Raw genomic sequence first — 26,200 nt, 5'->3', positions numbered from 1 at the left:
GGAGCCCTGGAAACGGACTTCTTGAGACCCTGGCCTGCAACGGTTAAAACGGAGGGTAAGGTTCCTACAGCGCCTGCCTCCCTTCTCATTTTAAGCAAAAATGGGTACGTTGAAGTGGGCACAGTGCTGCTCCTTCTCAGCTGGCTTCTCCCCGTTACCAGTTCGAACATCAAGAAAAACAAAATATTCCATTTAAGTCGGTATGTTTTCAGACTATCATTTTATTAAATACGGTATCGCTTAGCTACAATACGTTTATCTTTATAAAACTAAGTAACTTTCTTTTGTAATAAAAATAACCTGACCTAGCCCTCCTTTGGCAGCACCGGAAACTGGGCTGAGGCTAGGCTTGTCCTCCCCTCTGATGGCTGGCCTTCATTTGCAGAGTACCCTGGGGGTCCACAAAACTGAGCCACCTCCACTGCCAAATCCCTGGGGTTCCGGTGTGGCCTTGGGCAAGTCCAACGGCTGGGTCCATCACCCCTGCTTAAAACAGCCAGGCTTAGGGGGCTTAGGACTACGAATGTGAGGGCTCCAAGCGAGGACCCCCTCCAGCAACCACATCTGTCAGAGCTGGGCCCGGGACTGCCCTCTCAACTGTGCCACCAGAAATTGGGAAGAGGCACACATCCCTTTCTGACACAGGAGGACCCTACTGGCCGGCCCTGTGCTGTGTCCCAACAAGCTTGTTGCCTGGACGTAGGACGTCGCTGTGTGTGTCTTCAGCTCAGTGCCCCCTCTAACCAGGAGTCTGAAGCTTAGCCTTTCCCTGGACTCATGGGGGCAGCAGTAGGCAGGGAGGTGCATGCCTCTCCAAGAGATAGGCAACCCCACAAGCATGCAACTAAAGAGCGGGAGTTGAGAGAAGCCAGCCCCTCACCCAGCCTCTAACAGGAAGCCCAGGATCTCCCCCAGGCAGGGAGCAGGTAGGGGCCACCCCATCCAGGAACAGCCACCAGGAAGCCCCAGACAGTGCTCCCGCCCTGGACTTGCACCCCAGGCCTCTCTCTGCACCGTCAGACTCTCCCCCAGATCATCAGAGCAGCCTGGTGGGGTGCGGAGGAGACACAACACCACAAGGCCAGCAGCCAGCTTGGAGATGGGAGCCTGGAGGACAGACTGCAACCAGTTTAGATAAACCTGGGTCCGGTACGTAACTAAGAGGCAAGTGTGCTGCATAAAATTAAGGCAAGTGGTTCAGGGTAGAGCCACAGGGGCGGACTCCCGGTCTCCCAGAAGATAGCTCAGGTGGCCTCAGAATGCTCCAGAAGCAGGCCCCACACCGCACCGGATTTTGTGTCCAGCACCTGTCCTACCTGGTGAAACAGAAAGCAAAGGAAGCAGAGGCACAGAAGCCCCATCCCACGGTCACTGCCAGAGCTGCAGCAGAAAACCTCCCCTCCTCCTACGTCATGCCGGAAAAAGAACCCTTGGCTGACAACACAAACGGGCCTGCAGGCCTGGCTGCTCCTCACGGTGGCTGTGGGGTCCCCAAGGCCACTCCCTCGCCCAGCCGGCCGGCTCAGCGCACGGCACACACGTCCAGGATGCAGAAGCGAGCACGGCAGGTGGGGCAGGGCACGCGGCTAGCGAGCCAGGTGTCAGGGCGCTGCGGGTCCTGGCGGCTGGCGAACCACTTGCCCATGCAGGTGAGACACCACATGGGGCGACAGTAACACTGCTGGCACTCGCCCTCGTCCGCCTCCTGGCAGGTCTTCACCAGCTTCACACTGGCACGCGTCTGCATGCAACCAATGCAGGCCTCCAGCTCCTGTGGGCGGGCCCAGAGGGTCACCAGCAGTGTGGCCGCGCAGCCTTGTGGGGCCACCCCCACCCCCCCGACCCCCCGCCCCCGAGGGAGCCTGACCTGTGGGAATCCACCCACCCCGCCCGGCCCTCACCTGGCTGCTGGGAACCGAGTAGGTCGGATTGACCTCCACCAGAGAAGCAAATGTCTCCAGGAACAGGTCGCCCAGGCTCTGACGGATGACCACGTTGGCCGCACTGCGGATGGGTGCGCGGAGTTTCTCACACAGCTCACCATACTCCGTGGAGTTCAGCCTGCACAAGGTGGGGACTGCTGGGCTGGGGCCGTCGGACCAAGGCCCTTCTGCAGGGTGGGGCTTCGTCCCTAATGAGGATGCCAAGGCGCCTCTAGGGTGACGGCACCCACGACCTCCCAGAACGCCAGGGGGCTCAGACACAGCCCAGCTGCCTGATGAAGACCAGCCAGCAAAGACAGCCCTGAAGCCAGAGCCCACAAAACCAGCACCACCCACCTGCCCCAAAGGGATGCAGCCAAGGGCAAAGAGGGACCGAGGGGGGGGGTTGCAGCCGAAACACAGAACACCTGACCTTCAACGGGGTCAGGCCCAAAGTGGGTCCCGGGAGAGGGACAGCAGACTGCAGAGGGCTGCAGCCTGAATGGGATGGGAAGACCCCAGCTTGGGCCCCAGAGCTAAGGCAGCCACCAAGCCTTGGTCCTGTACCACCCCCAAATGTCCCCAGTGTGCTGCCCCGAAAAGAGCTGTGGAAGGCGGCTCAGAGTACATGGAAAAAGCAGCAGAGAACACCCAGGAGCGTGAGGGGGCGAGGCGCCTGGAGGGAGGGTCCCGCTGGAGCGGTGGCCAGAAGAGCCCGCTCTATCCGTCATGGCCTCCCAGAGAGGCGCCAGACTGGAACCCGGGCACCGGCCGCCTCTGGCTGCACCAGCCTCACTTTCACCCCAGCCACAGGCACACCTACCGGATGTCGAAGGCCTGCACAGCAGGGCTGGTGCTGGCCACGTGGATGGTAAGGAGCTGCACAGGCAGGTTGGAGTCTGGTGAGAGCTCGTGCTGCTGCGATTCTGTCACGGTCAGGTGCACATCCTGCTGCTGAGCCACGTGCACACGGTATGTGGTCACCTTCATCACCCACGTGTCCGTCACAATCACGCGAGCACCAGGTGCCCCTGTGGCAAACTTGTCGATCCGCCGGAACTCGGTGTTGACGGAGGAGGCGACGGCCCACCAGCCTGACTGCGGGAGGGCATAGAGGGCCAGGGTGCGGGCCAGTGGGTGGCAGGCCCACCGATCCCAGGACCAGTAGTAGATCAGGGTGCAGGCAACGGTGGGCAGGGTCACTGCCAGCAGGAGGAAGAGCCGCCAGGTGTCCGGGGCCTGGCTGGGGGAGTAGAGTTGCTTTTCTGAAGCTGCAAAGCACATGCCCACGTAGTACCCTACGAAGGATGGGGAGGGTCTCAGTAGAAATCGGGACTGCCAAGCCATTGTTCTCCCCTCATAGTGCCCACCAAGGGCCACAGTGCTGTCCCTGTACCTCCAGGGGGGAGGGGTGCTTCCCCTCATCCCCAGCCCCGGGCCTGGCCCTCTGCCCTGTCGGCTCCCACAGCCAGGCCATGGTACCCCAGGGCAGGCGAGCCTCACCTGCCTCCACGGCTGGCCCAGTTCAACCCTTGCCCATGACAACGGGAAAATAAACGAGGAAAAAACATTTTTAATTTACATCTTCAGTTTTACATAAGTAGTAGACAATTACTGAAATAGGAAAAACTAAAAATGCCAAAATGAATACGAGAATTTTGTGTCCCCCCAAGGCAGAGCTACACACTGGCCCTCCCAGGGGTGGGACCTTGGCCTCTCAACCCCACCCCTTCTGAGGAGGCAAATCAGAGCGTGGCCCATCCCGGAGCACAGATGTCCTGTGCCAAACAGTAAGCAAAGAATAATGGCGCACAGCACAAAGTCGTGGGGACGCTCCAGGGCCCCTGCAGGCCAGATCCGGGCCAATGTGCATGTCAAAACAAAGTAAATAGTGAAGGCCTGTGTGGGCACGCTTAAGGTTCCAGAAATAATGGTAACCTGTTTGCTGTTGCTCAGGTTGCTACATTTAAGGTAACTTACTAGGTAGCAGCAGGTAATACACAATAACGTTTCAAAGCTTTTCAAAACAAGTTCCTAAAAGACAGACTCCAGGACTGGCCACAAGTCAGGCTGCATCATCTCCTCCACTTGCATGAGTCACTCAGCTCCCCAAGTTCTGGTTTCTGTCCGTCTGCAGCATGGTGACGGCTCAGCTCCTCACAGGTTATAGGAAAGGTGTAGATAAAGGGACTCCAGAAAACTGGGGGGGTCCTTAGTTCCTGGGGCAGAAATCCAACCCACGACCCTCCCAGGAGCCCAAGTTCTGAACTGCACTTTCCTCATCTGAGGGGCACTAAGGGGTACTAAGGGGTACTGGGGTCTCAGGCTGGGAAAGCCATACGGTTACCCTGACAGGTGGAGAGACCAAGCTGGTCATGGAGACCACCAGCTCACCACGAAGACCCAGTCTCCATCCTGCCATGGGCTCCCCTCTGCTCACCTTCCCCATCAGGCAGGCAGCCCTCCTGTTCACGCCTGGCCTCAGCCCAGCCCCTTCCAGGTGGCTCTCCACACCTAGCCCAGGCTGCTGCGCCCTGCCGGCAGCTAGAAACTCCCGAGTCCACAGAGCCATAGACGGAGCCCCCTACCAGCCAGCCACCAGCCCTTCCAGACCTGCTTCTGCTCTGTATCCTCCAGAGAACTCCCCCCCACACAGGCAGCAACCGGCTTTCCAGCCAATTCCCGTGTCCGCCCAGTTGGCAAACAAGCCTCGGAGAGGCCCGATAGCCCCTGGATCACCGCCCAGCCCAACCCCTGGGCAACGTGTAAGCGTCTTGCCCCAGCCCTTTGCACCTGTGACACCCCCATGGGGTTACCCATCTCTGCCTCCTTCTCACTTCCACCTTCCGTTGGAATCTCACCGCCTCACGTAATAGCTCACGACCTGCCCTGGCTGGGCGAAGCGTCACTAGGCTCCCCGCTAGTATTCTAAGCCTACACTTCCGCCACCTGCAAGCGACCAGCTGCCGCCAGCACCTTCCTCTCCACTCCTGGGAGCAGCGGACGCGAGAGGCCCGGCTCAGAGCGCACGGGGCGGCCGGCCCACAGCCTCGGCTCTCGGGGTCAGTCGTTTCTCCCCAGCTCGGGGCGACCGGGAATCCGCTCACTCTCCCCCGACTCTTCTCCACACGGAGGTAATCCCGCGGCCCAGCCACCTCTGGGATCCCGGAACTCGGCCGCGAGCCCGAGGGGCCACTTCTGTCCACCAAGGGGGACACGGGTCGGCGCCCCGCCCCGGGGACTCTCTGGGGGAGGGTCCGGCCTGCTCACCGAGCGGCAGCAGCGAGTGGCACAGCAGCGTGGCGGACGTGCGGCGCAAGTGGTAGGATACAAAGGCGGCGTCCTCGCTGCCCAGCCAGCCCGACAGCAGGTTCTGCACCGTGAGCCCGGCTGAGTGGAACTCAGTGGGCGTGAACACGAAGCACACGGCGAACACCAGGTAGGCCAGCGTGAAGGTGACCTCCGGGCTGTCCATCGCGCTGTCGCGGCCGCCAAGAAGCCGGCAGGGAGAGAGGCCCGCAGCACCCGACGGGAAACAGACCCGACAGCTCCGAGCCGATGGGCGCCGGCAGGTGGGCGCCGGCCGGCGCGGGGCGCTCTGGGAGATGGTGTCCCCGCCCGCGGGGCATTCTGGACCATGGGTCCCCACCCACAGATCGGCGTGGGACGCTCTAGAAGACGTCACGTCGACGCGGGGCCCCCTGGGGAATGGAGTCCCGCCACCAGGTCTACCGCGGGGCACTCTGGGAAGTGGAGTTGCAGCGCCCTGCACAGCACAGCCCGAAGTCGCGAGTCCGCGACAGTCCTCGCGAGGGTTTGGCTCTATCCCACGACCCGCCTTGGGGGCGGTGTTTCAGCTAGCCCCATTTTACAACTGGGGAAACTGCGGCTTGGGCCAATGGCTGTCATGCCCTGGCCTCTCCGCGGAACCCAATCGCGTCCGTAGCCGAACCCGAGATCCCCGGGCGACGGCGAGCCCAGGTCACCTCCCCGCCCGCCAGCAGCCCTTCCCTTCCCCTCCGCAAGCTAGACGAGCCGCGATTCCGGCGGCTTCCGGCGCCCAGCGTGCCCCGCCCCCGGAAGTGGAGCCGCCGGCGCCCCGTGCGTCCCGCCCCCGGCCGCGCGCTGATTGGCCGCGGGCGCCAACCGTCGGTATTTGAATCGGCGGCGGGCGGACGGTGTTCCGGACTCGGCGGCGCCTCCCGCTCCTTCGGCTTTGTATGGCCGCCGGCAGGTAGGCGGCGGCGGCGGCGGGGTCCTGGGCTTGGGGCTCCATCCCCGCCTCTTCCCCCGGTCCCGCGCCCCGGCTCCCGACTCCGCGACAGCAGGGCTACGCCCGCCCTTGACAGGACCTCCTCCCTCTCCGGCTTCTCCGGAGGCTCCCGTGTCCCCTGTCCACACGGCACCCCTTCACCCTTGAGCCCAGCCCGCCGGCTTTTACGGCCGCCGTTGCAGGGGCACCTTCCTGCCGGGGCCCCTAGCAGCCCGCGTGTCCTGTCGGTCTCCGGTCACAGCCCGGGAGTGGAGCTGGCTGACTTCTTCCCCGCTTCCCGACGCCTGGTGGGCTCCTGCCTACTGGCGCCTCCCTTTTCCTTCGTCGCCCTCTGGGAGGTCCATGCGTCAGGGTCCTTCGCGGCCTGGGCCGCTGGCCTCCCCTCCCATCACCCCCTGACCTCGTCCAGCCTCAAATACCACCGGTAGGCGTGCCTTGCAAATGTGCACCTCCCACCCTTACACCACCGGCTCGCTGCGTGGTGTCCGAGACTGGGCTCCTAATCTCCAGCCCTTCCCGGCTCTGCGGGGCAGCTTCATGCTGCTTTCTCCACACCCCACCTGGGAGCCACGGCTGACTGCAGCTACACCTGCCGCAGAAACCTAGGCTCCAGCCCTCCCGGTGTTGCCGATTCTCCCCACCTGCTCAACGCAGCTCCGCCCCCCCGTTTCCTGCCCCACACTTCAGCTCACAAGGCCGCCTGGGCTGGCCGCCTCTGCTCCCGGCCGCCATCGTCAGCCGAAGCCAAACCCGACAGACCCCGCCAAGGTCTCGCCAGCTTCCTCAGGGGAGAGAATGCCAGAAAGGTGTCCTCTAGACCCTTCCCTCATCCACCCCACAGCCATCCTGCCCCCTTCTTGCTTTCCCCAGTTGTTCCCCAAAAACCTGAGTGGTCCTTGCCTCCTGTTTCTCTCCCTCTCCCCAGTGCCTCGTGGGCCTGCCGGCCAAGCCAGAGCCTGTCATTCCACCCCTGACCGTCTGCAGGAGCTTCTGACCCCTCGCTTCCCTCCTGCCCATTCCCCAACCTCCACACACACGGCCCCATCCCCACATCTTCCAGGGCATCTTGTTGCCCTGACCTCGCCTCTTTCCAGGCCCCCTTTGCCCCCTCTGTTCCAGCCACCCTGGCCTTGCTCTTCAAGCTGCAGCCTCCAGCAAAACACCTGTGATGTTCCCTTGGCTAGGTCCTCCTGTGACTCCTGGGTTGGGAGTGTGATGCTGGTAACCATCATGAGGACCCTGGGAGGGCGGAGGGGGACTGTTCTAGAGCCCCCTGGGCCTCAGTGGAGGTCCCTGGTGCGTGTCTCTAGACTCCCAAGTCTCAATGTAGAAGCTCCTCAACCCCTACCAAGTAATTCCTCACCTTGCTGGTCGCTGCCTCGTCCCGCTCTTCCTCTGGGCCTTGGCCCTGGTGTACCCCCAATTCCCAGCCTGTGGTGGGAGAGAAGTCACAGCACCCCTCTGCTTTCCTGTCTTCTGCTAGCTTGGCAGCCTGCTCCAGCTGTGCTGCGGCCTCGGTGCCTTCAGCAGAGGCCTGAGGGGAGACCCAGGTTTCTGAGAGGCCAGCACACCCATCTTCTGACTTTTACCCACAAAACCCAAGTTGTTTTGAAAACCCGATTCTTCCTCTTTGCGCTGCAGGCCGAAGGCCCTTCTAGCTCTTTGTCTTGGGAGGCGGCAGGTCCCCTGATGCAGTACAAGGACTGCCTGGCAGAAGATGTGCTGCCTGAGATGTGACCCACCTGCGCAGGAAGGGGACATCTGCCTTGCAGGGCTAGCTCGTCGTCGTGTCTGTTCATCCGGACTACACAGCCCTCACGCTGACACGCACTGTTTGCTTTTCCAGGATGAGTCTGCAGATCTGCAACGATGAAAACGTCACTGGTGACAAAAGTGCAGAAAACTGTGAGTTCCTGTTTTCGCCACCAGAACCTACCGGAAGATTATCTGTGCTTCGTCTGTCCCAGAAAGAAAATGTGCCACCCAAGAGCGTAGTCAAAGCTATGAAAGTAAGCACGTTTTGCCTGTGTCACATCTACCGTGTGTCACATGTTAGGTCACCCTGGGACTCGTTCTCCTGGGGACGTCAGGGTGGGCGGGGGGGGCACTGCCAGCAGAGTGGTGAAGACGCCAGCTGTTGAACGGGTCTCCTCCTTCCCCAACAGGTGACTTTTCAGACTCCTCTGCGAGACCCACAGACGCACCGCATCTTGAGTCCTGGCACGAGCAGCAAGCCCGAGGCTCCTTTTGCTCTGGAGGACACTGTTGGGCTGGAAAATTCTCACCAAAACTGGGCCCAGAAAGAGAAGTAAGTGTCGGTGCTGCTTGGTGTGCTGCCGTTCGCAACCACTCCAGCAGACGCGGCAGGAAAATTCTGTCTGGTCGAGTTCCTCCTGGTTTCCTCTCTAATGGTGTGCAGTGCGGTGCCCAGCGCGCTCGCGTCGGGAGTCATTTGTTAGTAGAAAAGCAGACAATGAAACGCTTAGAATAAGGTTAAGTTTCGTGTCTGCTCCCTTCCTATGCCTTCGCCAGCAAATCGGCCTGGGCGTTTCAGACCTTTCATGAAAGGTCTGATCGCATCTTTAAGGAAGGACACTCTGGCTTCTTCCTGGTTTCACACCCCCCTGGTCACCTCTCTCCTTGCACGTCAGCTTGGACACTCTCGGTGTCAAAGCCTGCTGTGTCTGCGGGCAGAGTTCTCGATCTTGCCTTTCTCTGCAGTGAAAAACCTTGATCCACCTGTGCCCTGTCCCTGACTATGTAGCTAGTGGTCCCGGCTGAACAGGGAAGATAGGCTAGTACAGAAAACCTTAACTGTGACTATTCGTTTGTCTACGTCTCTCGGAAACCCACGTGACCTAGTTGGCCCAGCAGTGTTGACTTATGAGGAAACGCTTGAGAAAGTTAATCCCAGGAAGAAGATCGACTAAACATTCTTTTCTTCTGTCTTTAGCTCATGTTTTGTTACTAAAGTCTAGTGAAAAAGCTAACAGGTTCCTTAGCGTTAACTAAGTTTGTTTCTAAAAAGCCAACAGTTCACCAAGGAAGTTGACACCAAAATGACCAATGGAATTGTCCAGAAACCATTGATGGGCAATGCCAACCTGCCTCCAGGGGATGTGAGACCAGCCTCTGAAGATGGGCCGTTTTCCAGTGGACCCACCTCTGCTCCCCTGGCCAGCCTGGGTCCCTCAAGCTCTCCCCAGATGCCAGAAAGTCTTGAAAATCAAGTGGCATCTCTAGGACAAACGTCTAGGAGCCCTGAGCAAGCCTTGGAGGAAAATGCTTGTTCTTGTTTCTTCGAGAAAGGTATATCCACCTCGGAAATCCTAGAAGACCCTTCCCAGATGGCTCTCCAGGACAGAACGGAAGGTCCCCGTGGGGCTGCCAGAGAAAGCTCCAGCCAGGTCCCTGCTTCCTCAGCCGGGGCTACTTTGCCCCCTGCTACTGTCCTCAAAGGAGCAGGTGGAGAAGGGCCCCCCGAAGACCTGCCTGGCGAGGCCCCCGCTGGCCCTGAAGACACTTCTGGTCCTGGGAACACCATCCTGGACAGCCCCCTGAACGCTGGAGGGGTCACATCCCCAAGTCCTCAGAAGGAAGAAGCCGACGGCCAGCAGGCTGCCTCTTGGAGGCGCGGGCCCACAGGGCTAGAATTTGATTTGTCTGCCAATGCCGTCAGCAGAGGGAAAGCGGGGAACGGACCCAGCCTTAAACCTCCCTCTAGGATACCAGAGCCGAGGCAGGAAAAGGCACCCGAGGAGGCAGGTGAGGGGCCCGTTCCCCTCCCCCGGGGGTCTTACGACCTGGATTGGAGCAAGCTGGATGACCCGAACTTTAACCCATTTGAAAGTGGAGGAGAGACCCTATCCCCAGAGTGCCCCCAGAGCAGGCCCGCAGGGACTGTGACCAAGCAGCCGCAGGCCGGCCCGGAGGCCACAGGGCACTGCCCCCTGAGCCAGTGAGTACTTGGTGGTGGTGGCGGTGGGGTGGCTGGTCACTCAGCACACCAGAGGACCCCAGGCCAGAGATGCCACTTACACGTGCCCCCGAGGAGGGGCCTCGGAGCATACATAGGCTGCACAAGGCAGCTGCCGGTCGTGGGTCTTGAGACTGAGGAGGGGGCTCGCGGCCACCTTAGATGGCTGGTGAAAGATCACAGAGGGGAGTGCACAGCGGTGCCCCGTTCCGTCCACTCCACGGGGGTGTGGGCAACTCTTGTGCTATTTTTTTTGTTTCTTCAATTTTGTTTTTTCAATTTTTTTTTTAATTTTAGAGCGTGTGCACAAGCAGAGGAGGAGAGGGGCAGAGAGAAACTCTTAAGTAGGCATCACACTCAGGGCAGAGCCCAATGGAAGTCAAGAGTCAGATGTTCAACTGACAAAGCCAACCAGGCACTTTTTTCTCCCCCCAAGTCTTTGTGCTTTCTTAAGAGCATTATCTGTAATGAACCTGGAAACCTAGAAAGGTTTCTAGCAAGTTCTGTCTACTTCCAAAGCCGGTGGAGTGGCCATCCACGCTTGGGGTGGTGTTTCATGCTCTCTCGCACTCTCTGGAGATGGCTGCTGAGTGGCCACCAAGTGCTGGGTCCCCGAGAGAAGCTTAGCTGGTGCCCGGCCCCCACACTGGTACACACGGCCTTGGTGGGCATCCGGGGACTGCCCCTCTGGCACGTGCACCCTACCTGCCCGGTACTGGAACCACACCGGGAGGGCCTCCCGGCCCCAGCACTCACTTCCCCTCCCTCCAGTGTGTTTTGCCAGTTTCCTAGTGAAAAATGAAGGCTTGGGGTTTGCTTTTTGAGTTGAAACAGCCCCGGAGCTCCTGGCCCGGGTGTCCTTTGAGGTTTGTGGTTCTTGTGCAGTTGAGGTGGGCCGGGCTGCAGGCCTCACCCCTGCACCTGGCTGGTGGGGGCACAGGGGTGCAGGCCCGGCTGACCCCATCTCTTCAGGCAGGTGCCTTCGGCCTCAGCAGATGACATACCCATGATGCAGACCGCGGCAGGGACCCCAGGTGCAGGGGGCGAGGTAGGGCCGCGTGCACGTGTGTGCTGTCCTCACGTTCATACGGGGGCCGGGTGGGACACAGTGCCCAGACAAGACTGGGTGACGGAGGGGTCCCGTGCAGGACCTTCGGCTGCCCCAGGGTGCCCCCACGGAGCCATCCTCCTTCCAGGAGGGAGCCGCGGGCCGTGCCAGTGCGTCAGCGCCACCCCCTCCTCTGCACGGGCCAGAGCCCCCCTCGGACCTGGATGAGGAGCACTTCCGAGACCCCGCTGAGGGTACGTACGTTGTCCCCAGTCACCGGTCTGTCCCTGCTGGAGGCCTGCCGTTCCGTCCGTGCCTGTGCCTGGCGGCGGCTTCCCGGCAGCTCTCTTCCTGGGCTTTAAGTGATCCACGCAGGGGCTTCGGGTTGAGCAGAAGGTGGCCGTTCTCGGGGCACAGCCGCAAACCGAAAGGACTTTTAGGAACGGAGGTCGGAGGCTCAGGGGAGTAGGCGGGAGTCACGCAGGAGGTTCTGTGCAGATTCACAGGGTTGCAGAGTTGCTGTTAGGACAGAGCACCCAGGCTGACGGACCGGAAGCTCTGAAGCTTCAACACGGGTGGGATCGAGTTGCCCTAGTAGACGTGACACAACCTGCCGGGGTCTCCATTTCGGTTGCTTAACGTCCGGGCAGAGGGAAGACTGGCAGTGGCACGTAGGGCCCGTCTGTGGCAGGATGATCGAGGGTCCTCACCGTACGGGGGTCCCGAAACCGCGGACAGGCTCGGCTGGGGCAGGCCCGCGTCCCCACAGGGACCCTGGAGTCCCGTGACGCGGGGTCTCGTGTCTGGTTCCTTTCACCGAACGTGACGTTCTCAAGGTTCGTCCACGTCGTAGTGGGTGTCAGCGCGCCCTTGTCACGGCCGAGATCGTTCCACTGTGTGGACGGACCACGCTTGCAAAGCACTCAACGGCCGGTGGACGCGGGGGCTGTTTGCTCTGGACGGCTGGTAGAAGGCTGCCGCGAACATCCGTGCACACGGATTCGCGTGGACGTCAGCTTCCCGCCTCTCCTGGGCGTACGCCTGGAAGGGGTCCGGGTCCGGGGTCGCGGTGTGTGAAAGTGCCGGGGCCACCGCCGGGTGGCTTCCCGGAGGGGCGGCGCCACTTGGCGACCGTACAGCCGCGGTGTTTGGGGGTCCCCGTCAGCGCCCGCGCGTCTCGGACTTCGATTCCCACCGTCCTGGCGGCGGTGAGGCGCCACCTCGGCGCCTCCCTGGGGACCGGCATCTCTTCACGTCCCCCCACAGGTTTTGTGGAAGGCCTGCTGGGTACTCCGTTGTCTTCCTGGAGTGTTCCTCTTTGTTACCCGGTCAGGGTTTCAAACCTGTCCCCGCTGAGGGTTTCCTGTGAGATCTAGGGCCTGGAGAACGTTCTCTCTGGGGGTTGTCTTTTCTTTCTCGCTCCTTTGAAGCACAAACGTCGACCTGGAAGTCCACCTGGAAGTCCGATTTACCTGTTTTTTCCTTCGTTGCTGGTGCTTTGGGCCTGAGGTCTAGGAAACCATGGTCAAATCCAGCACTGTGAGGATTTGCCCACCGGCTTCCTAAGGCTTTCGCGTTGTTCTGTTTGGCTTTTCGATGCACGTGGGTCGATCCGTGTGGTGTGAGGCGCCCTGAGGCCTGGTGAGGACGGGGGGATGTCGTCGGGAACTCCAGGAGAGCGGTTCCCGGCCTGGGCGGTCCGGTCCCCGGGGGACCCCGGGTGGTCCCGCCCCGAGAGCCGCCGCTCTGCTCCCTGCGGCGCACGGGACAGCCCCACGGCGTGACGTGGCCCCGAGCGTCGTGAGAGGCCGGGAACCCCGCTTCGACGTGAAGGGTGGTCGCTCCCGGCCGCGGGGGTGGGGGGGGAGGATCCCGGCCCGGGCCGGCCCGCCGCGCCGACACGCCGCCTCTCAGTTCTAGGCACGGGGGCCGACGTGGACTACCTGGAGCAGTTCGGGAGGTCCTCGGTGAGTCCCCGGCGCCGCCCCGTGCCGCTGTCGCGCCCCCGAGGTCACGCGGGTCCCTGTGCTCGGGCACCGGCGGCCTCCGCACCTTCCCGGGATGCGGGGCCGGCGTGGGGACGGCCGCGCGGGTCTCCCGGGGGCCCCTCGGGGCCCCGTCTCGGGCCCCGGCGTGGACGTGAACGCCGCCCGGGGGGTGGCGGCTCCTGGTGTGCTGTGGTCCCCCTGTCGGGGACCTCTGCGACCCCGCTGACGTGCCCGTCCCTTCAGTTTAAGGAGTCAGCCCTGAGGAAACAGTCCCTGTACCTCAAGTTTGACCCGCTCCTGAAGGACAGCCCTCAGAGACCGGTGCCCGCGGCCCCGGACGCCAGCAGGTAGCCCCCGCCCCCCACCGTGGCCGTGGGCTCCGTGCAGCAGGGGAGGTCTCCGGACCAAGTGGGGACACCGTGGCTCGGCCTCGGGAGCCGCCAGGTGCGGGCGGGACGGCCGGGCGGCCTCGCTCCTGAGGCTCCGTGGGCGCTCGGGTGCCCTCTCGGTCCCGTGTCTGTGCAGTGCCCGCGTCCCCGTGCCCGTCAAGAGGCCGAGCCCGAGCACTTGCAACAGGCCGTGCGACCCACCAACCCGAGGACGGTTCTTCTCTGGGCTTTGGGGGAAACGGGTGCGATTACCTTCCCTCGTGGGGTCTCAGCACACAGGACGTGGCCGCGCCGTCCTCGGGAAGCCTGCCCGCGGCGAAGCTGCTAGACCTCGACTTCCTAGGAGCCCCGGGCGCTGCCGTAAGTGACGCACGAATGCGTCTTGTCAAGGGCCTGACTTCATGCTGGGGGGCGGGGGGGGGGGCGGTGAGGGCCCCTTGATCGCCATGCGGCACCAGAGGCCCCCGGCCTCTGCGGGCCTCTCCCCCGATGGCAGGGTAGAGCTGGAGGTGCGTGTCAGAGCATGTGGCCCAGCTGCTGTGTCCCCTCTCCCCACCCCCGCAGGTGCCGGACGCCCCTCCGTGCATCTTCGGGCCTGGGGGTCCCCTGCTGCCCACGGGCCCCATCGTGGGCTCCATCGTGGAGGTGCCACAGTATAGCCAGAAGGACATGGACGCCGCGGTGAGGACGAGGCGTGGGGCGGCCGGCTCCCCTCGTGCGGCTGCAGGGAGGGTCGTGGGTGTCGGCTTGCTGGGGCTCCCGTGTTCCCACCCGGCATCTCATGGAACACCTGTTTGCACACGGAGGGTCTCGGGTGTCCTCCGATGTCACTGCTTTGAGCCACCCCGGGGGTCGTAAAGCAGGACCGCTGGACCTTGAGCCCCCGAGTCCCCTCGCTGCCCCCACCATCCCCTGGGCAGTATTTAGCCAGGCCTCTGCTGGGAGGGGCCCAGATGGGGACATCCTCTGCCAGCAGCAGCGTCCTGTCCAGTCCCCTGGCCCGCTGGCCCCGTCCCTTCTGCTGGCTGCTCTCTCAGTCTCGCCTATAGCGGGAGGCATCCCCCACAAACAGGCATGCTTCCCGGGGGCTGCAAGGACCCCTGCTACATGCCTGCCCACCAAGGGGGACCCGCCCGTCTCTGACAGACGATGCCCCCAGGGGACTTGTGCTCTCTCTGGGTACCAGCTGGCCTCGCCCCTGCAGGGCTCTCCACCACCCATCCCCCCTCACCCCTCACCCCTCACCCCTCACCACCTGCCGTGTGGTCTGTGCAGGTGGAAGCCACACGACAGGAGAACGTGCTGCTCAGGAGCAGGTGTGAGACGCTCCACGCGAAAAACCTGGAAATGGGGTAAGGCCCGTGGCCGGCTCCGCGCAGCTCGGGGTACCCGCCGCGGGCCGCCACAGCCACGTCTGTTCTCCCCGCAGGAAGATAATGGACGGGTTCGAGGGGATCGTGTACCAGGCGATGGGTGAGTGCTGGCACCTTGCAGCCCCGGCGGTGCCAGGGGCCTGGTGCTGGTCAGCCCCAAAACGGGCCAGACCCTGGGCGGGTACCTGGGGCCCCTGCAGGCATCAGGGCAGCACGCCGCCCTGGGCGCTGTCTCTGCGGTCTGCCCCTGCACCCCCAGGGGGCTGTGTGTCAGGCGGGGCTCGGAGGGGGCACCAGTCTTCACCCGGGGCAGAGTCTTGAGCCCCGTGGAGCCCCCCACTCCCCGGCAGTACGGACAGTGGGGACAGACCGGTGGCTGCAGGCTCCGTGGGGCCCTAGGTTCCTGTCGCCTGACCCGCGGCTGCTGTGGAGGCAACGGCTGTTCCCGGGCACTTGTGCCCCCCCCAGGCCCTGCTTTGCAAGGTCACCCCAGAGAGGGGCCCCGTCGCCCAGTCACTAGCAGGACCATGGGTGGGGTCGCCCGCCTCTCCACCCCTCCACCCCTCCACCCCTCCACCCCTGCTTGCCCTCGCCTGTGCTCCTCTGATCCCCAGTGCCCCTTCCTCTTTTCTCAAGAGGAGGCTCAGAAACAGAAGGAACTCGCAAAAGCTGAGATCCAGAAGATTCTAAAGGAGAAAGAGCAGCTGACTGCAGACCTGAGCTCCATGGAAAAGTCTTTCTCTGACCTGTTCAAGCGGTTTGAGAAACAGAAGGAGGTGATCGAGGGGTACCGCACGGTAGGTGGCGGCGAGCAGGCATGTGCCCGTCCTCCCCCAGAGGGTCCCTGGGGGGCTGTGGTCAGCCCCAGACCAGGCCCGTCCTGTGTCCTGACCTTGTCCAGGAAGCTGCAGTCTCTCCACGAAGATAACTCAGCTGGGCGCCGGGCTATGTCTTTCCTCGCCGGTGGGCCCAGGTGTGGGGAGTCCACCGGGTGCCTAGGGACGTGCGGGCACGTGAGCAGGGGCGCCGAGGGGCCCAGACTGGAGGCAGAGCCCCGCGGGCCCCAAGGAGTAAGCGGCTGCCTTCTGGAGGAGGTCCTGGCCCGTTGGGCACGGTGGGCCTGCAGGAGGGCAGAGGGAGTCTCACGCGTGGTAGAGGGACGGCCCGGTGACTGCGAGATGCTGGGACCGGCCTGTGCCGGGGGTGGGAGCGGTAGCCTGAGGCCCCTGAGGAGGGCCGGACGGGGCCTGGAAGGTGCCACCTGCCAGGCAGGAGGGAGCCAGCCACACAGAGAGCTGAAAGGTAGGGCCTGTTGCCGTGAGGAGTGGGGACTTGAAGGGCCCTGGAGGACGGGGACCAGGCCGAGCTCGCGCTGTCTCACCATGACTCTGGGGCAGCTGGTGGTGTTCCTGCTGTGCGGAAGAAAGTCCCTAAAGCTTGAAACTCCTTGAAAGATGGCTGACTAGTTAGCACAGGAGACTGGAAACACCTGAGCCAGGGTCACAGTCCATAGAAACAGACCCACAAGGTGGCAGGTGAGGGACCCGGGTGGGGTGTGCCTGCACCTCTCAGCTGTGGTGGGGGAAGCCGCCCGGGCCAGTCTGTCGTTGCTGGAGGACCCCGACCCCCACCCCCACCCCCACCCCCACCCCCACCCCCACCCCCACCCCCCCGGCTGCCTCCTCCCCTCCAGGCCCATCCACCCCCGCACTGCCCTCAGGTAGGCACTGCCACAGGCCGACGGCGCCTGATCCCCGTAGTGACGAGTGTCCTTGCAGCAGAGCCCTCAGGAAAGGACCGGGTGGAGGTTCGGGCCCAGGACTAAGGCAGAGCATGACTCGGGGGACACGGCCGAGCCCGGCTGCCGTGAAGCCCCAGCACAGGGGGTGTGGGGGCCTGACTGCAGCCCCCAGGGCGGGGGGCCGGCGGGGGGGGGGGAAGGCGGCCTGACGCAGGGGGGGACCCGAGAGCCGTCGGGCCATACTCCTTGCGTGGAGGGAGCCGGCAGAGAACCTTCTACAACCGGGAGACGGTTTAGGAGCCAGCGCTGTTCTTAAACATGGGGCCAGGGGACGGCGTGGGACCCCAGGGGCGTGGGGCCTCAGCCTCTAGCCTTCCCCCTGGCCACACCCCTGCTCCTCATCTGTGGGTTCTGTCGTTGCCCGAAACCAGGCGGAAGACTGGCCGCACGGCTGTCCCCACGTGGCCCTTAGGTAGACGGCCCTGTCCACGTGTCCTGGTGTCCGCCCGTGGTCAGCGGAGAGACGGGGCCCTACCCGTGGGCTCTGCGTGCCGGGCAGGCTGAGGGGGGTGGGTAGGGGGGCTGCGGGCGGCCACGGAAGCCGGGAGGGGAGGCCCGCTGCTGCGTCCACGCAGCCTGCCTTGTCAGAGCTGTTGTGTTAACACCCCAGAGCCCCTTGGTCGTGGGCGCGTCCACGCCTGACCCGGGATCCCCCAAAAGCCGGGCCTGACGGGCTCCAACAGAGTTAGCGGTTCACGTCTGCTCGTTCTTTCAAGAACGAAGAGTCGCTGAAGAGATGTGTGGAGGATTACGTAGCGAGGATTGAAAAGGAGGCCCGGCGGTACCAGGCCCTGAAGGCCCACGCGGAGGACAAACTCCAGCGGTGAGTGGTGGCGCGAGGGGCCCGGCGGGGCTGGGAAGGGGTGGAGAAAAGTCCGGCCAGCCTGGGGAGGGAGACCCTCCAGCTCCCCCGGACCCCGGTCCTTGACCGTCTCAGCCCCGCCCTCTGCGTCTCCAGCGCCAACGAGGAGATCGCCCAGGTGCGCAGCAAGGCCCAGGCGGAGGCCTTGGCCTTCCAGGCCAGCCTGAGGAAGGAGCAGACGCGCGTCCAGTCACTGGAGAAGACGGTTGAGCAGAAGGCGAGCACGTGGGGCCCCGGCCCCCGGGTGGGACGTGAAGGGAGGGACCCTCCCGGCTTGGGGACCTGCCCCGTAGCAGGGGCTGGTCGCCAGTCCCTTCTAGCACCGGGCCTTCTAGTTCTAGGCCCCGTGGTCTACTCCCGGGAATCGTGTAGAAGCCAGGGGTCCGGGCCGGCCGGCCAGCTTGGGCAGTGGCAGTGGAGCGCGTGACTCTTGATCTTGGGCCGCGAGCTCAGGCTCTACGGTAGATGTGGACGCTAAAATCTCTATATTAAAAAAGTCAAACCCCTGTTTATTTGTTTTTCTCCCTCAGACTAAGGAAAACGAGGAACTGACCCGAATCTGTGATGACCTCATCTCCAAGATGGAGAAGATCTGACCAGGAGGCCCCCTCCCAGCACCCCTGCCCCGTTTGTCTGTCTGTCTGTCTGTCTGTCTGTGGGAGGTGTCGTGTTCTTTCTTTTTTCTTAACTTCAGCTCGTTTTTCAACTAGATTGCTTTAACAAGAAGACTAATAAAGTTTCCCTTCAGTTCAAGTGTTGGAGTTGCTCTGGTTTTGATGACATTGCAGGTTCCTGGCTTCGGCCGGAGGCTGACCCCACCCCGCGCTGCTGCCCCCGCGACCCTGCCTTCTCTTCCACGTGGCCCCTCGGTTCCCATGGTCCCCACGGGGGACTGAGTGTCCACCTCACGACCACGGGTCAGAGCCCAAACGACGAAGGTTCTCGTGTGGAAAAGCAAACTGTCAACGGCCTGGGTGACGGTCAGCCCGTGTCCCTTGCGAGACCGCCGTCCCTGCCGATGGAACTCTGGCCGGGGGTCACGGGCACTCTAGTGCAGTTGACAGACATCTGCTAGAAGGCAGGTTTCCTGGGCTGGAGCCCATGGCCCCCCCCGGGCCGGTTCTGCGAGCGCCGCCTCCTGGACACCCCCCCCCCACCCCCCCGCCCCCGGAGCAGACCTTTGTAACTGGCGAAGCCACGGTGTCCGAGTCCCTCACCCCTCCGGCCCCCAGGCTGTCCCAGGGGAGGGCCCTCTGAACCCTCGGACGTTGGCCTGAGCACGGACCTTCCCCGCGTCCTTCCCCTACCTGCTCGCTGACCACATGGCAAGGGGATGGGCCCGAGAGGGGGGTTCTCGGGGTGGGACACAGAGTGGGGCTCAAAGCAGCCCCCAGGAGCCTTTCTGAACCGGGCGGCAGCCGGGCCTGCAGGGGCATCAGGGGACCCCGGTCCCTGGACGTCGACGGGCGGAGAACTGGCCGGACACCGGTCTCCAGGGCCGCTGATACGTGACTTGAGTGCCCCGGAGCCGTGTCCCTAACACCACGATCCCCACAACCAGCCGGCGGCACAACGCCTCCTTGGCGCCTGACTTGGTAGGTCTGGGCAGGCTGAGGACCCACAGTCGTGACCTGGTCCCAGCTGGCGCCGGTGCTGCCAGGCCCAGAACGCCCCGTCCTCAAGCGGGCACAGGGCCCAGGCGAGGAGACCCGCAGCCGGACACGGGCAAGGAGACGCTCATGCCCAGGCCTGGAGGAACTGCCCACGAAGGGGCATTTTCTCTCGTGAACAGCGAGCGGGCGTCCCGACACAGAGACCCAGCCCGAGGCCTGCCCGGCCGGAAGGCCTCTGAGCGTCTCTGTGCCCCGCACCCAGCTGCGACTCAGGCTGGCGAGGACCCTCCCCGGAACGGACCTGAGGGCGGGCAGCAGTGACCTGCCGGCCACCACCAGAGGTTGCTGCCCGGGCCAGGGCCCGAGGCCTGGGGTAGGAGGTGACTGAGGGGCCAGGACTCCTTACGCGGAGGACCCGTTTGTTCTCAGAGCGTGTGCAGGAAAGTGCCCGGCTCTGGGACGAAGGCCGGGCTGGGGGCAGGGACCGAGGGGCCACTCTGCCCCAGGCTCCAGGGCTCTCACCTGGCTGTGGCCGCCGGGGGTTCCTTCCGCAGTCTCCTGTGCTCCAGAACCTGCTCCGGGCTCTGGCCGGCAGGAGGCTGCCCGTGGCCGTCACCGCCTGCCTCAAAGCCACCTTCTCTGGCCCCGACCAGGTCCGTCTGGGAGCCTCTCGCTGGCCCTGCCCAGTGCTCAGTTTAGGGGGACTCGGCCCCTGGAAGGCGTCTCCTTAAGAGCAGACGTGGGTGTTGCAGGAGGTGTGGGCGAGGATCAGGGGCCCGCCTGAGCCCCGAAGCCGCTCTCTGGGCCCCCCTTGTCATACCGGCCCCTTCCCCCGAATGACCCAGGCTTCTGCTCTCGGAGTACAGTCCCCCACCCCCGTCAGCCCTAACCCTGTCCACCCCCTCCACCTGCCCCTGCACGAGATCCTGCCCCATCCCACCCCTCCCCTGCACGAGGACTCCACTCTTCTCTCCCTCCCAGGAGGAGTTTCAAGAGCCTACTGAGAGCCACGGGGACCAAGGGCCGTTGGCAGGGAAGAGGCCAGGCGGGGCACGGGCGGCAGACGCCACTCTTCTGCGGGGGACAGGGATGGCAGGGGGCGAGCGCCTTTAGGCTCACCAGCTGCTTCTCCTCAGTGTCATCACCCACCCACGGGCGCGTGCGGCCGAGGGGGCAGGGTGGCCACGTGGCCGCGAGGCTCCCGTCGCTCTCTGCAGGCTCAGGGCCGCTGAGGGGTCTGTGGTGGCAGGGCCTCGGCCGGCGCAGCCCGCCCGGCCTCTCTGGCCGCTCTGCGCGCCGCCACGGGGGCCCTGACCCCTGCCGGGGCCTCTCTGAGCCGGGCCGGGAGTCTGCCCAGAGAAGGCCACTTGGGGCAGCTGGCCGTGCTGAGGACACGGACCGCCAGGCAGCATCCTGGGCCAGGAAGCTCTCTTCGGGACAAAGGGGCCTTGTGCGGCTGAATGGGTGTTTATGCTGGAGCCGGAGTTCGCTCTGGGCTGCGAGGCCAGGCAGGCCTGGCACCGGGCTCGCCCGGGGAAACGCGGCCGGGCCAGGCACGCAGCGGCGGGGCTGAGCTTCCGCACCCCTGTGCTCCCCGCGCGTGATACCCACGGCGCCCCGGGGGCCTCCTGCCGGGACGGGGACGTGGGCAGATGGGGAGCCGTCCTGGGGCGCTGCCTCCAAGTCCCCGGTGCCGAGCAGGAGGGAAGTCGTGTCAGCAAGGCAGCGGCGGCAGCCACAGAGGTCTCGTGGACCGGGCACCGCCGGGGCCGCCTCCCGGGCGCAGGGCCGCCCCGGCTTCCCGGGGCACGGAGGTGAGAGCCCCTGCTGTGGTGGCCCGGACCCCCCAGCCTGCACTAGAATCCCACTCCTTTGAACTGTTTGCGTCCCCCAAGCCCCTATGTGGAGGAGGGGGCCCTCTGGGGCGGATGAGGTTAGATGAGGTCATGAGGGTGGGGCCCCGGGGTGGCGCCAGTGTCCTCACGGAAGAGGGGGAGAGGGGACAGGTGTCTCTGTCCTCCGTGTGAGGACGCGGCGAGAAGGCGGCCGTCTGCAGGCCACCTTCTTGGCTCCAGCCTCCAGGACCGCGAGAACGAAGTGTCCGTCGTGTAAGCCGCAGCCCGTGGGCTCTACTGAGGGCGGCCCGAGAGAGCGAGCGAGCGAGCGAGCGAGACTCCGGCCGACCGGCTGCCCAGCCCGAGGCCCGCCCACCGCCCCGCCTGTGACCCCGCAGCTGCCGCGTCCACACCCCTCCGGGAGGGTCCGTTCGGGCCAGGCAGATGTGGGCGCCCTGGCCAGGGGCCGCCACGTGGCTCGGTTCCCATGGGGGAGGGGGAGGGGGAGGAGCGGAGGCACTGTCCCCGCCGCCCCCTGGAGTCGAGCGCCGCCTCCCCTCACGGCTGCCCCCCCCACCCCCCCCACCCCCCGCCCAGGCTGAGCCCCAAACTCTCCTTGGCCCCTCGAAGGGAATGAGGACTTCCACGTGGCCGAGCGGGGGCCCCAAAGGTCCTTCTTTGAGCTGGCCGCCCACCTGTGCCACCCTGCCCTCTGGGAAAGACCAGGTCACGTGCCACGTGCGCCTGTGTGACCGGCGTGCAAACCCAGGCTCCGAGCCCCCTCACCGGCCCCTCGGGCCGCCCGGGGGCGAGGGGTGGGGGGGCCTGGGCTCGTGTCACTTGTGTCCTGTTGGGAGGTCCTGGCGGGCGGGGGCCAGCAAGCCACCACACCACTTGGGAACCGGGAGCGGGGCCGAGGGGGCTGCATGGGACCAGGGAGGGGGGGGGGGGTCCTGACTCAGCCGAGGCCGTCTTTGGGGGACCCTGCTGGGGTGTGCTTAAGACGGGGGGGCACCGTCCGCGCGGTGGAGAGCATGCCAGGAGGGGGCTGCACGTGTGCGGACGGCCCCACGCACCCTGGCCCCAGCGTCTGCAGGGCCCCATTCCCGGGACCCCTGCGCCGCCCCGTCCCCGGCTCACGACGGGGCCCTCACGCTCTCTGCCCGGGGCCGTGAAGGCTGCGAGAGCGCCGCGGGGCCAGGCGGCCTGCAGGGGGAGCCATTGGGCCGGCCCGAGCCTCCTCCAGCCTCGGCAGCGACCCGGTCCGAGCGGTCCGGCCCCACCTCCAGGCAGGGGGCGGGGGCATCCGGCCGCCACCTGCCCGGGCCGCCCGCCCAGCTGTCAGGGGCCGCCTGTCCCCTGTCCCCCCTCTGTCCTGTGGACCCCCGTGCGCCACCTGGCTAGGCCCCCGCAACTCCAGCCGCCGCAGGGGTGCCGGGCGAGGGCCGCCCAGAGAGGTCCCTGGGGGCGGAGCCTGTCACCCGCGGGGGGGCCCAGCCCCTTCCCTCCACCCCCCACCTCCACCCCCAGTTCCGGGTGGGGGGAGGGTGGGCCTTGCGCGGCGGCCCCTTGAACCACCACCCTGGCGGGGGGGGGGGCTCACGCCCCGCCACCTCAGCGCTACTTTGGGAGCGGGCCGGACTCCCCAGAGGGACACCCCTGTCCCCCGCCTGGCCCCGGGCCCCAAGCCAGACGGTTCGCAGGCGTCTGTAGAGTGAACAAGGGTAGACAGAGGGGCGCTAAGAGGCCACCCAGCCCCCCTCGCTCTAGCACAGGGGTGAGGTGGGGACGCCCTGCCCCCGGGGCACAGGCCTGGGGCAACGGGAGTGTGAATGAGGGAGGGGCTGTGTGAGTGAGTGTGTAAGAGGGTCAGTGTGGGAGACGGTATGTGAGGGAGCATGTGTGCAGGTGAGTGAATGTGAGTGTGAGGGAGTGTGGGGGTGATGGGGGTGTGGGGGGGTATGTGGGTGAGTGTGGTGGTGAGTGTGAGCATGTGAGGGGAGTGTTGGAGTGTGCAAGGGGTGTGTGGGTGAGTGTGAGGGAGGGAGTGTGTGGGCCAGTGTGAGAGAGGGAGTGCGTGGGCGAGTGTGAGGGAGGGAGTGTGGGCGAGTGTGAGGTAGTGCGTGGGCGAGTGTGAGGGAGGGAGCGTGTGGGCGAGTGTGAGGGAGGGAGCGTGTGGGCGAGTGTGAGGGAGGGAGCGTGTGGGCGAGTGTGAGGTAGTGTGTGGGCGAGTGTGAGGGAGTGCGTGGGCGAGCGTGAGGGAGGGAGTGTGTGGGCGAGTGTGAGGGGGGGAGTGTGTGGGTGAGTGTAATGGACGGAGTGTGTGGGCGAGTGTGAGGGAGGGAGTGTGGGCGAGTGTGAGGGAGGGAGTGTGTGGGTGAGTGTGAGGGAGCGAGTGCGTGGGCGAGTGTGAGGGAGGGAGTGTGGGCGAGTGTGAGGGAGGGAGTGCGTGGGCGAGTGTGAGGGAGGGAGTGCGTGGGCGAGTGTGAGGGAGGGAGTGTGGGCGAGTGTGAGGGAGGGAGTGTGTGGGCGAGTGTGAGGGAGTGCGTGGGCGACTGTGAGGGAGGGAGTGTGGGCGAGTGTGAGGGAGTGTGTGGGCGAGCGTGAGGGAGGGAGTGTGTGGGCGAGCGTGAGGGAGGGAGTGTGTGGGCGAGTGTGAGGGAGGGAGTGTGTGGGCGAGTGTGAGGGAGGGAGCGTGTGGGTGAGTGTGAGGGAGGGAGCGTGTGGGTGAGTGTGAGGGAGGGAGTGTGTGGGTGAGTGTCGGTGAGTGTGAGGGAGGGCGTGTGGGTGAGTGAGAGAGGGAGTGTGTGGGCGAGTGTGAGGGAGTGTGTGGGCGAGTGTGAGGGAGTGTGTGGGCGAGTGTGTGGGAGGGAGTGTGTGGGCGAGTGTGAGGGAGTGTGTGGGCGAGCGTGAGGGAGGGAGTGTGTGGGCGAGCGTGAGGGAGGGAGTGTGTGGGCGAGTGTGAGGGAGGGAGCGTGTGGGCGAGCGTGAGGGAGGGAGCGTGTGGGTGAGTGTGAGGGAGGGACTGTGTGGGTGAGTGTCGGTGAGTGTGAGGGAGGGCGTGTGGGTGAGTGAGAGAGGGAGTGTGTGGGCGAGTGTGAGGGAGTGTGTGGGCGAGTGTGAGGGAGTGTGTGGGCGAGTGTGTGGGAGGGAGTGTGTGGGCGAGTGTGAAGGAGTGTGTGGGCGAGCGTGAGGGAGGGAGTGTGTGGGCGAGTGTGAGGGAGTGTGTGGGCGAGTGTGTGGGAGGGAGTGTGTGGGCGAGTGTGAGGGAGTGTGTGGGCGAGCGTGAGGGAGGGAGTGTGTGGGTGAGTGTGAGGGAGGGAGCGTGTGGGCGAGTGTGAGGGAGGGAGCGTGTGGGCGAGTGTGAGGGAGGGAGTGTGTGGGCGAGTGTGAGGGAGTGTGTGGGCGAGTGTGTGGGAGGGAGCGTGTGGGCGAGTGAGGGAGGGAGCCAATGTGTGGGTGAGTGTGTGGGAGGGAGTGTGGGCCAGTGTGAGGGAGTGTGTGGGCGAGTGTGAGGGAGTGCGTGGGCGAGTGTGAGGGAGGGAGCGTGTGGGCGAGTGTGAGGGAGGGAGCGTGTGGGCGAGTGTGAGGGAGGGAGCGTGTGGGCGAGTGTGAGGGAGGGAGTGTGGGCGAGTGTGAGGGAGTGTGTGGGCGAGCGTGAGGGAGGGAGTGTGTGGGCGAGCGTGAGGGAGGGAGTGTGTGGGCGAGTGTGAGGGAGGGAGTGTGTGGGCGAGTGTGAGGGAGGGAGTGTGTGGGCGAGTGTGAGGGAGGGAGCGTGTGGGCGAGCGTGAGGGAGGGAGCGTGTGGGTGAGTGTGAGGGAGGGAGTGTGTGGGTGAGTGTCGGTGAGTGTGAGGGAGGGCGTGTGGGTGAGTGAGAGAGGGAGTGTGTGGGCGAGTGTGAGGGAGTGTGTGGGCGAGTGTGAGGGAGTGTGTGGGCGAGTGTGTGGGAGGGAGTGTGTGGGCGAGTGTGAGGGAGTGTGTGGGCGAGCGTGAGGGAGGGAGTGTGTGGGTGAGTGTGAGGGAGGGAGCGTGTGGGCGAGTGTGAGGGAGGGAGCGTGTGGGCGAGTGTGAGGGAGGGAGTGTGTGGGCGAGTGTGAGGGAGTGTGTGGGCGAGTGTGTGGGAGGGAGCGTGTGGGCGAGTGAGGGAGGGAGCCAATGTGTGGGTGAGTGTGTGGGAGGGAGTGTGGGCCAGTGTGAGGGAGTGTGTGGGCGAGTGTGAGGGAGTGCGTGGGCGAGTGTGAGGGAGGGAGCGTGTGGGTGAGCGTGAGGGAGGGAGTGTGTGGGCGAGTGTGAGGGAGGGAGCGTGTGGGCGAGTTTGAGGGAGTGTGTGGGCGAGTGTGTGGGAGGGAGCGTGTGGGCGAGTGAGGGAGGGAGCCAATGTGTGGGTGAGTGTGTGGGAGGGAGTGTGGGCCAGTGTGAGGGAGTGTGTGGGCGAGTGTGAGGGAGTGTGTGGGCGAGTGTGTGGGAGGGAGTGTGTGGGCGAGTGTGAGGGAGTGTGTGGGCGAGTGTGAGGGAGGGAGCGTGTGGGCGAGTGTGAGGGAGGGAGCGTGTGGGCGAGTGTGAGGGAGTGCGTGGGCGAGCGTGAGGGAGGGAGTGTGTGGGCGAGTGTGAGGGAGGGAGTGTGGGCGAGTGAGGGAGGGAGCGAATGTGTGGGTGAGTGTGTGGGAGGGAGTGTGGGCCAGTGTGAGGGAGTGTGTGGGCGAGTGTGAGGGAGTGCGTGGGCGAGTGTGAGGGAGGGAGTGTGTGGGTGAGCGTGAGGGAGGGAGCGTGTGGGTGAGCGTGAGGGAGGGAGCGTGTGGGTGAGCGTGAGGGAGGGAGCGTGTGGGTGAGCGTGAGGGAGGGAGCGTGTGGGTGAGTGTGAGGGAGGGAGCGTGTGGGCGAGTGTGAGGGAGGGAGCGTGTGGGCGAGTGTGAGGGAGCGAGTGCGTGGGCGAGTGTGAGGGAGTGCGTGGGCAAGTGTGAGGGAGGGAGCGTGTGGGTGAGTGTGAGGGAGGGAGCGTGTGGGCGAGCGTGAGGGAGGGAGTGTGTGGGCGAGCGTGAGGGAGGGAGCGTGTGGGCGAGTGTGAGGGAGGGAGTGTGTGGGTGAGTGTGAGGGAGCGAGTGCGTGGGCGAGTGTGAGGG

General features: G+C 64.8%; 2 protein-coding genes across 7 annotated transcripts; one reads left to right on the top strand and one right to left on the bottom strand.

Moving 5' to 3' along the window:
* Nucleotides 1-203: 203 nt before the first annotated feature.
* On the bottom strand, nt 204-8,035 carry TMEM129 (transmembrane protein 129, E3 ubiquitin ligase). Of its 3 annotated transcripts, none has more exons than XM_042937121.1 (4): nt 7,938-8,035; nt 2,746-3,220; nt 1,902-2,061; nt 204-1,771 (listed from the first exon to the last, which is right to left on the bottom strand). In XM_042937121.1, exons 1-4 carry the CDS (start codon nt 7,954-7,956, stop codon nt 1,523-1,525), a joined length of 903 nt encoding a protein of 300 aa, XP_042793055.1. In that variant the 5' UTR covers nt 7,957-8,035; the 3' UTR covers nt 204-1,522. The 3 variants fall into 3 exon arrangements, with proteins under 3 accessions (XP_042793055.1, XP_042793054.1, XP_042793056.1); XM_042937120.1 differs by lacking the exon at nt 7,938-8,035 and adding an exon at nt 5,193-5,489; XM_042937122.1 differs by lacking the exons at nt 204-1,771; nt 7,938-8,035 and adding an exon at nt 5,193-5,489 and having other exon boundaries at nt 1,937-2,131.
* On the top strand, nt 6,052-18,385 carry TACC3 (transforming acidic coiled-coil containing protein 3). Of its 4 annotated transcripts, none has more exons than XM_042937117.1 (16): nt 6,052-6,156; nt 8,042-8,204; nt 8,361-8,503; nt 9,224-10,153; nt 11,144-11,219; nt 11,368-11,473; nt 13,134-13,186; nt 13,451-13,554; nt 13,869-13,956; nt 14,161-14,277; nt 14,872-14,948; nt 15,026-15,069; nt 15,606-15,766; nt 17,487-17,593; nt 17,729-17,849; nt 18,163-18,385. In XM_042937117.1, the coding sequence occupies exons 1-16, from the start codon at nt 6,143-6,145 to the stop codon at nt 18,226-18,228; spliced, it is 2,370 nt and encodes a 789-aa protein (XP_042793051.1). In that variant the 5' UTR covers nt 6,052-6,142; the 3' UTR covers nt 18,229-18,385. The 4 variants fall into 4 exon arrangements, with proteins under 4 accessions (XP_042793051.1, XP_042793050.1, XP_042793053.1 ...); XM_042937116.1 differs by having other exon boundaries at nt 11,320-11,473; XM_042937119.1 differs by lacking the exon at nt 9,224-10,153.
* Nucleotides 18,386-26,200: the final 7,815 nt, after the last annotated feature.

The sequence above is a fragment of the Panthera leo genome, chromosome B1 (genome assembly GCF_018350215.1).
Source record: "Panthera leo isolate Ple1 chromosome B1, P.leo_Ple1_pat1.1, whole genome shotgun sequence".
NCBI classification, from domain to species: Eukaryota; Metazoa; Chordata; class Mammalia; order Carnivora; family Felidae; genus Panthera; species Panthera leo.
The sequence above is the reverse complement of the archived record's forward strand: the minus strand, read 5'-3'. Positions and strand labels throughout refer to the sequence as shown.

What these genes read in the sequence shown, in the direction of transcription:
- TMEM129 (XM_042937120.1), bottom strand. Translation starts at nt 5,397, where the DNA reads ATGGACAGCCCGGAGGTCACCTTCACGCTGGCCTACCTGGTGTTCGCC. An exon ending in GTGCAGGCCTTCGACATCCG is followed by an intron (nt 2,062 to 2,745) that starts GTAGGTGTGCCT and finishes CACCTTGTGCAG; the next exon opens with GCTGAACTCCACGGAGTATG. An exon ending in ACTCGGTTCCCAGCAGCCAG is followed by an intron (nt 1,772 to 1,901) that starts GTGAGGGCCGGG and finishes GCCCGCCCACAG; the next exon opens with GAGCTGGAGGCCTGCATTGG.
- TACC3 (XM_042937116.1), top strand. An exon ending in TAGGAGCCCCGGGCGCTGCC is followed by an intron (nt 13,957 to 14,160) that starts GTAAGTGACGCA and finishes CCACCCCCGCAG; the next exon opens with GTGCCGGACGCCCCTCCGTG. An exon ending in TGATCGAGGGGTACCGCACG is followed by an intron (nt 15,767 to 17,486) that starts GTAGGTGGCGGC and finishes CGTTCTTTCAAG; the next exon opens with AACGAAGAGTCGCTGAAGAG.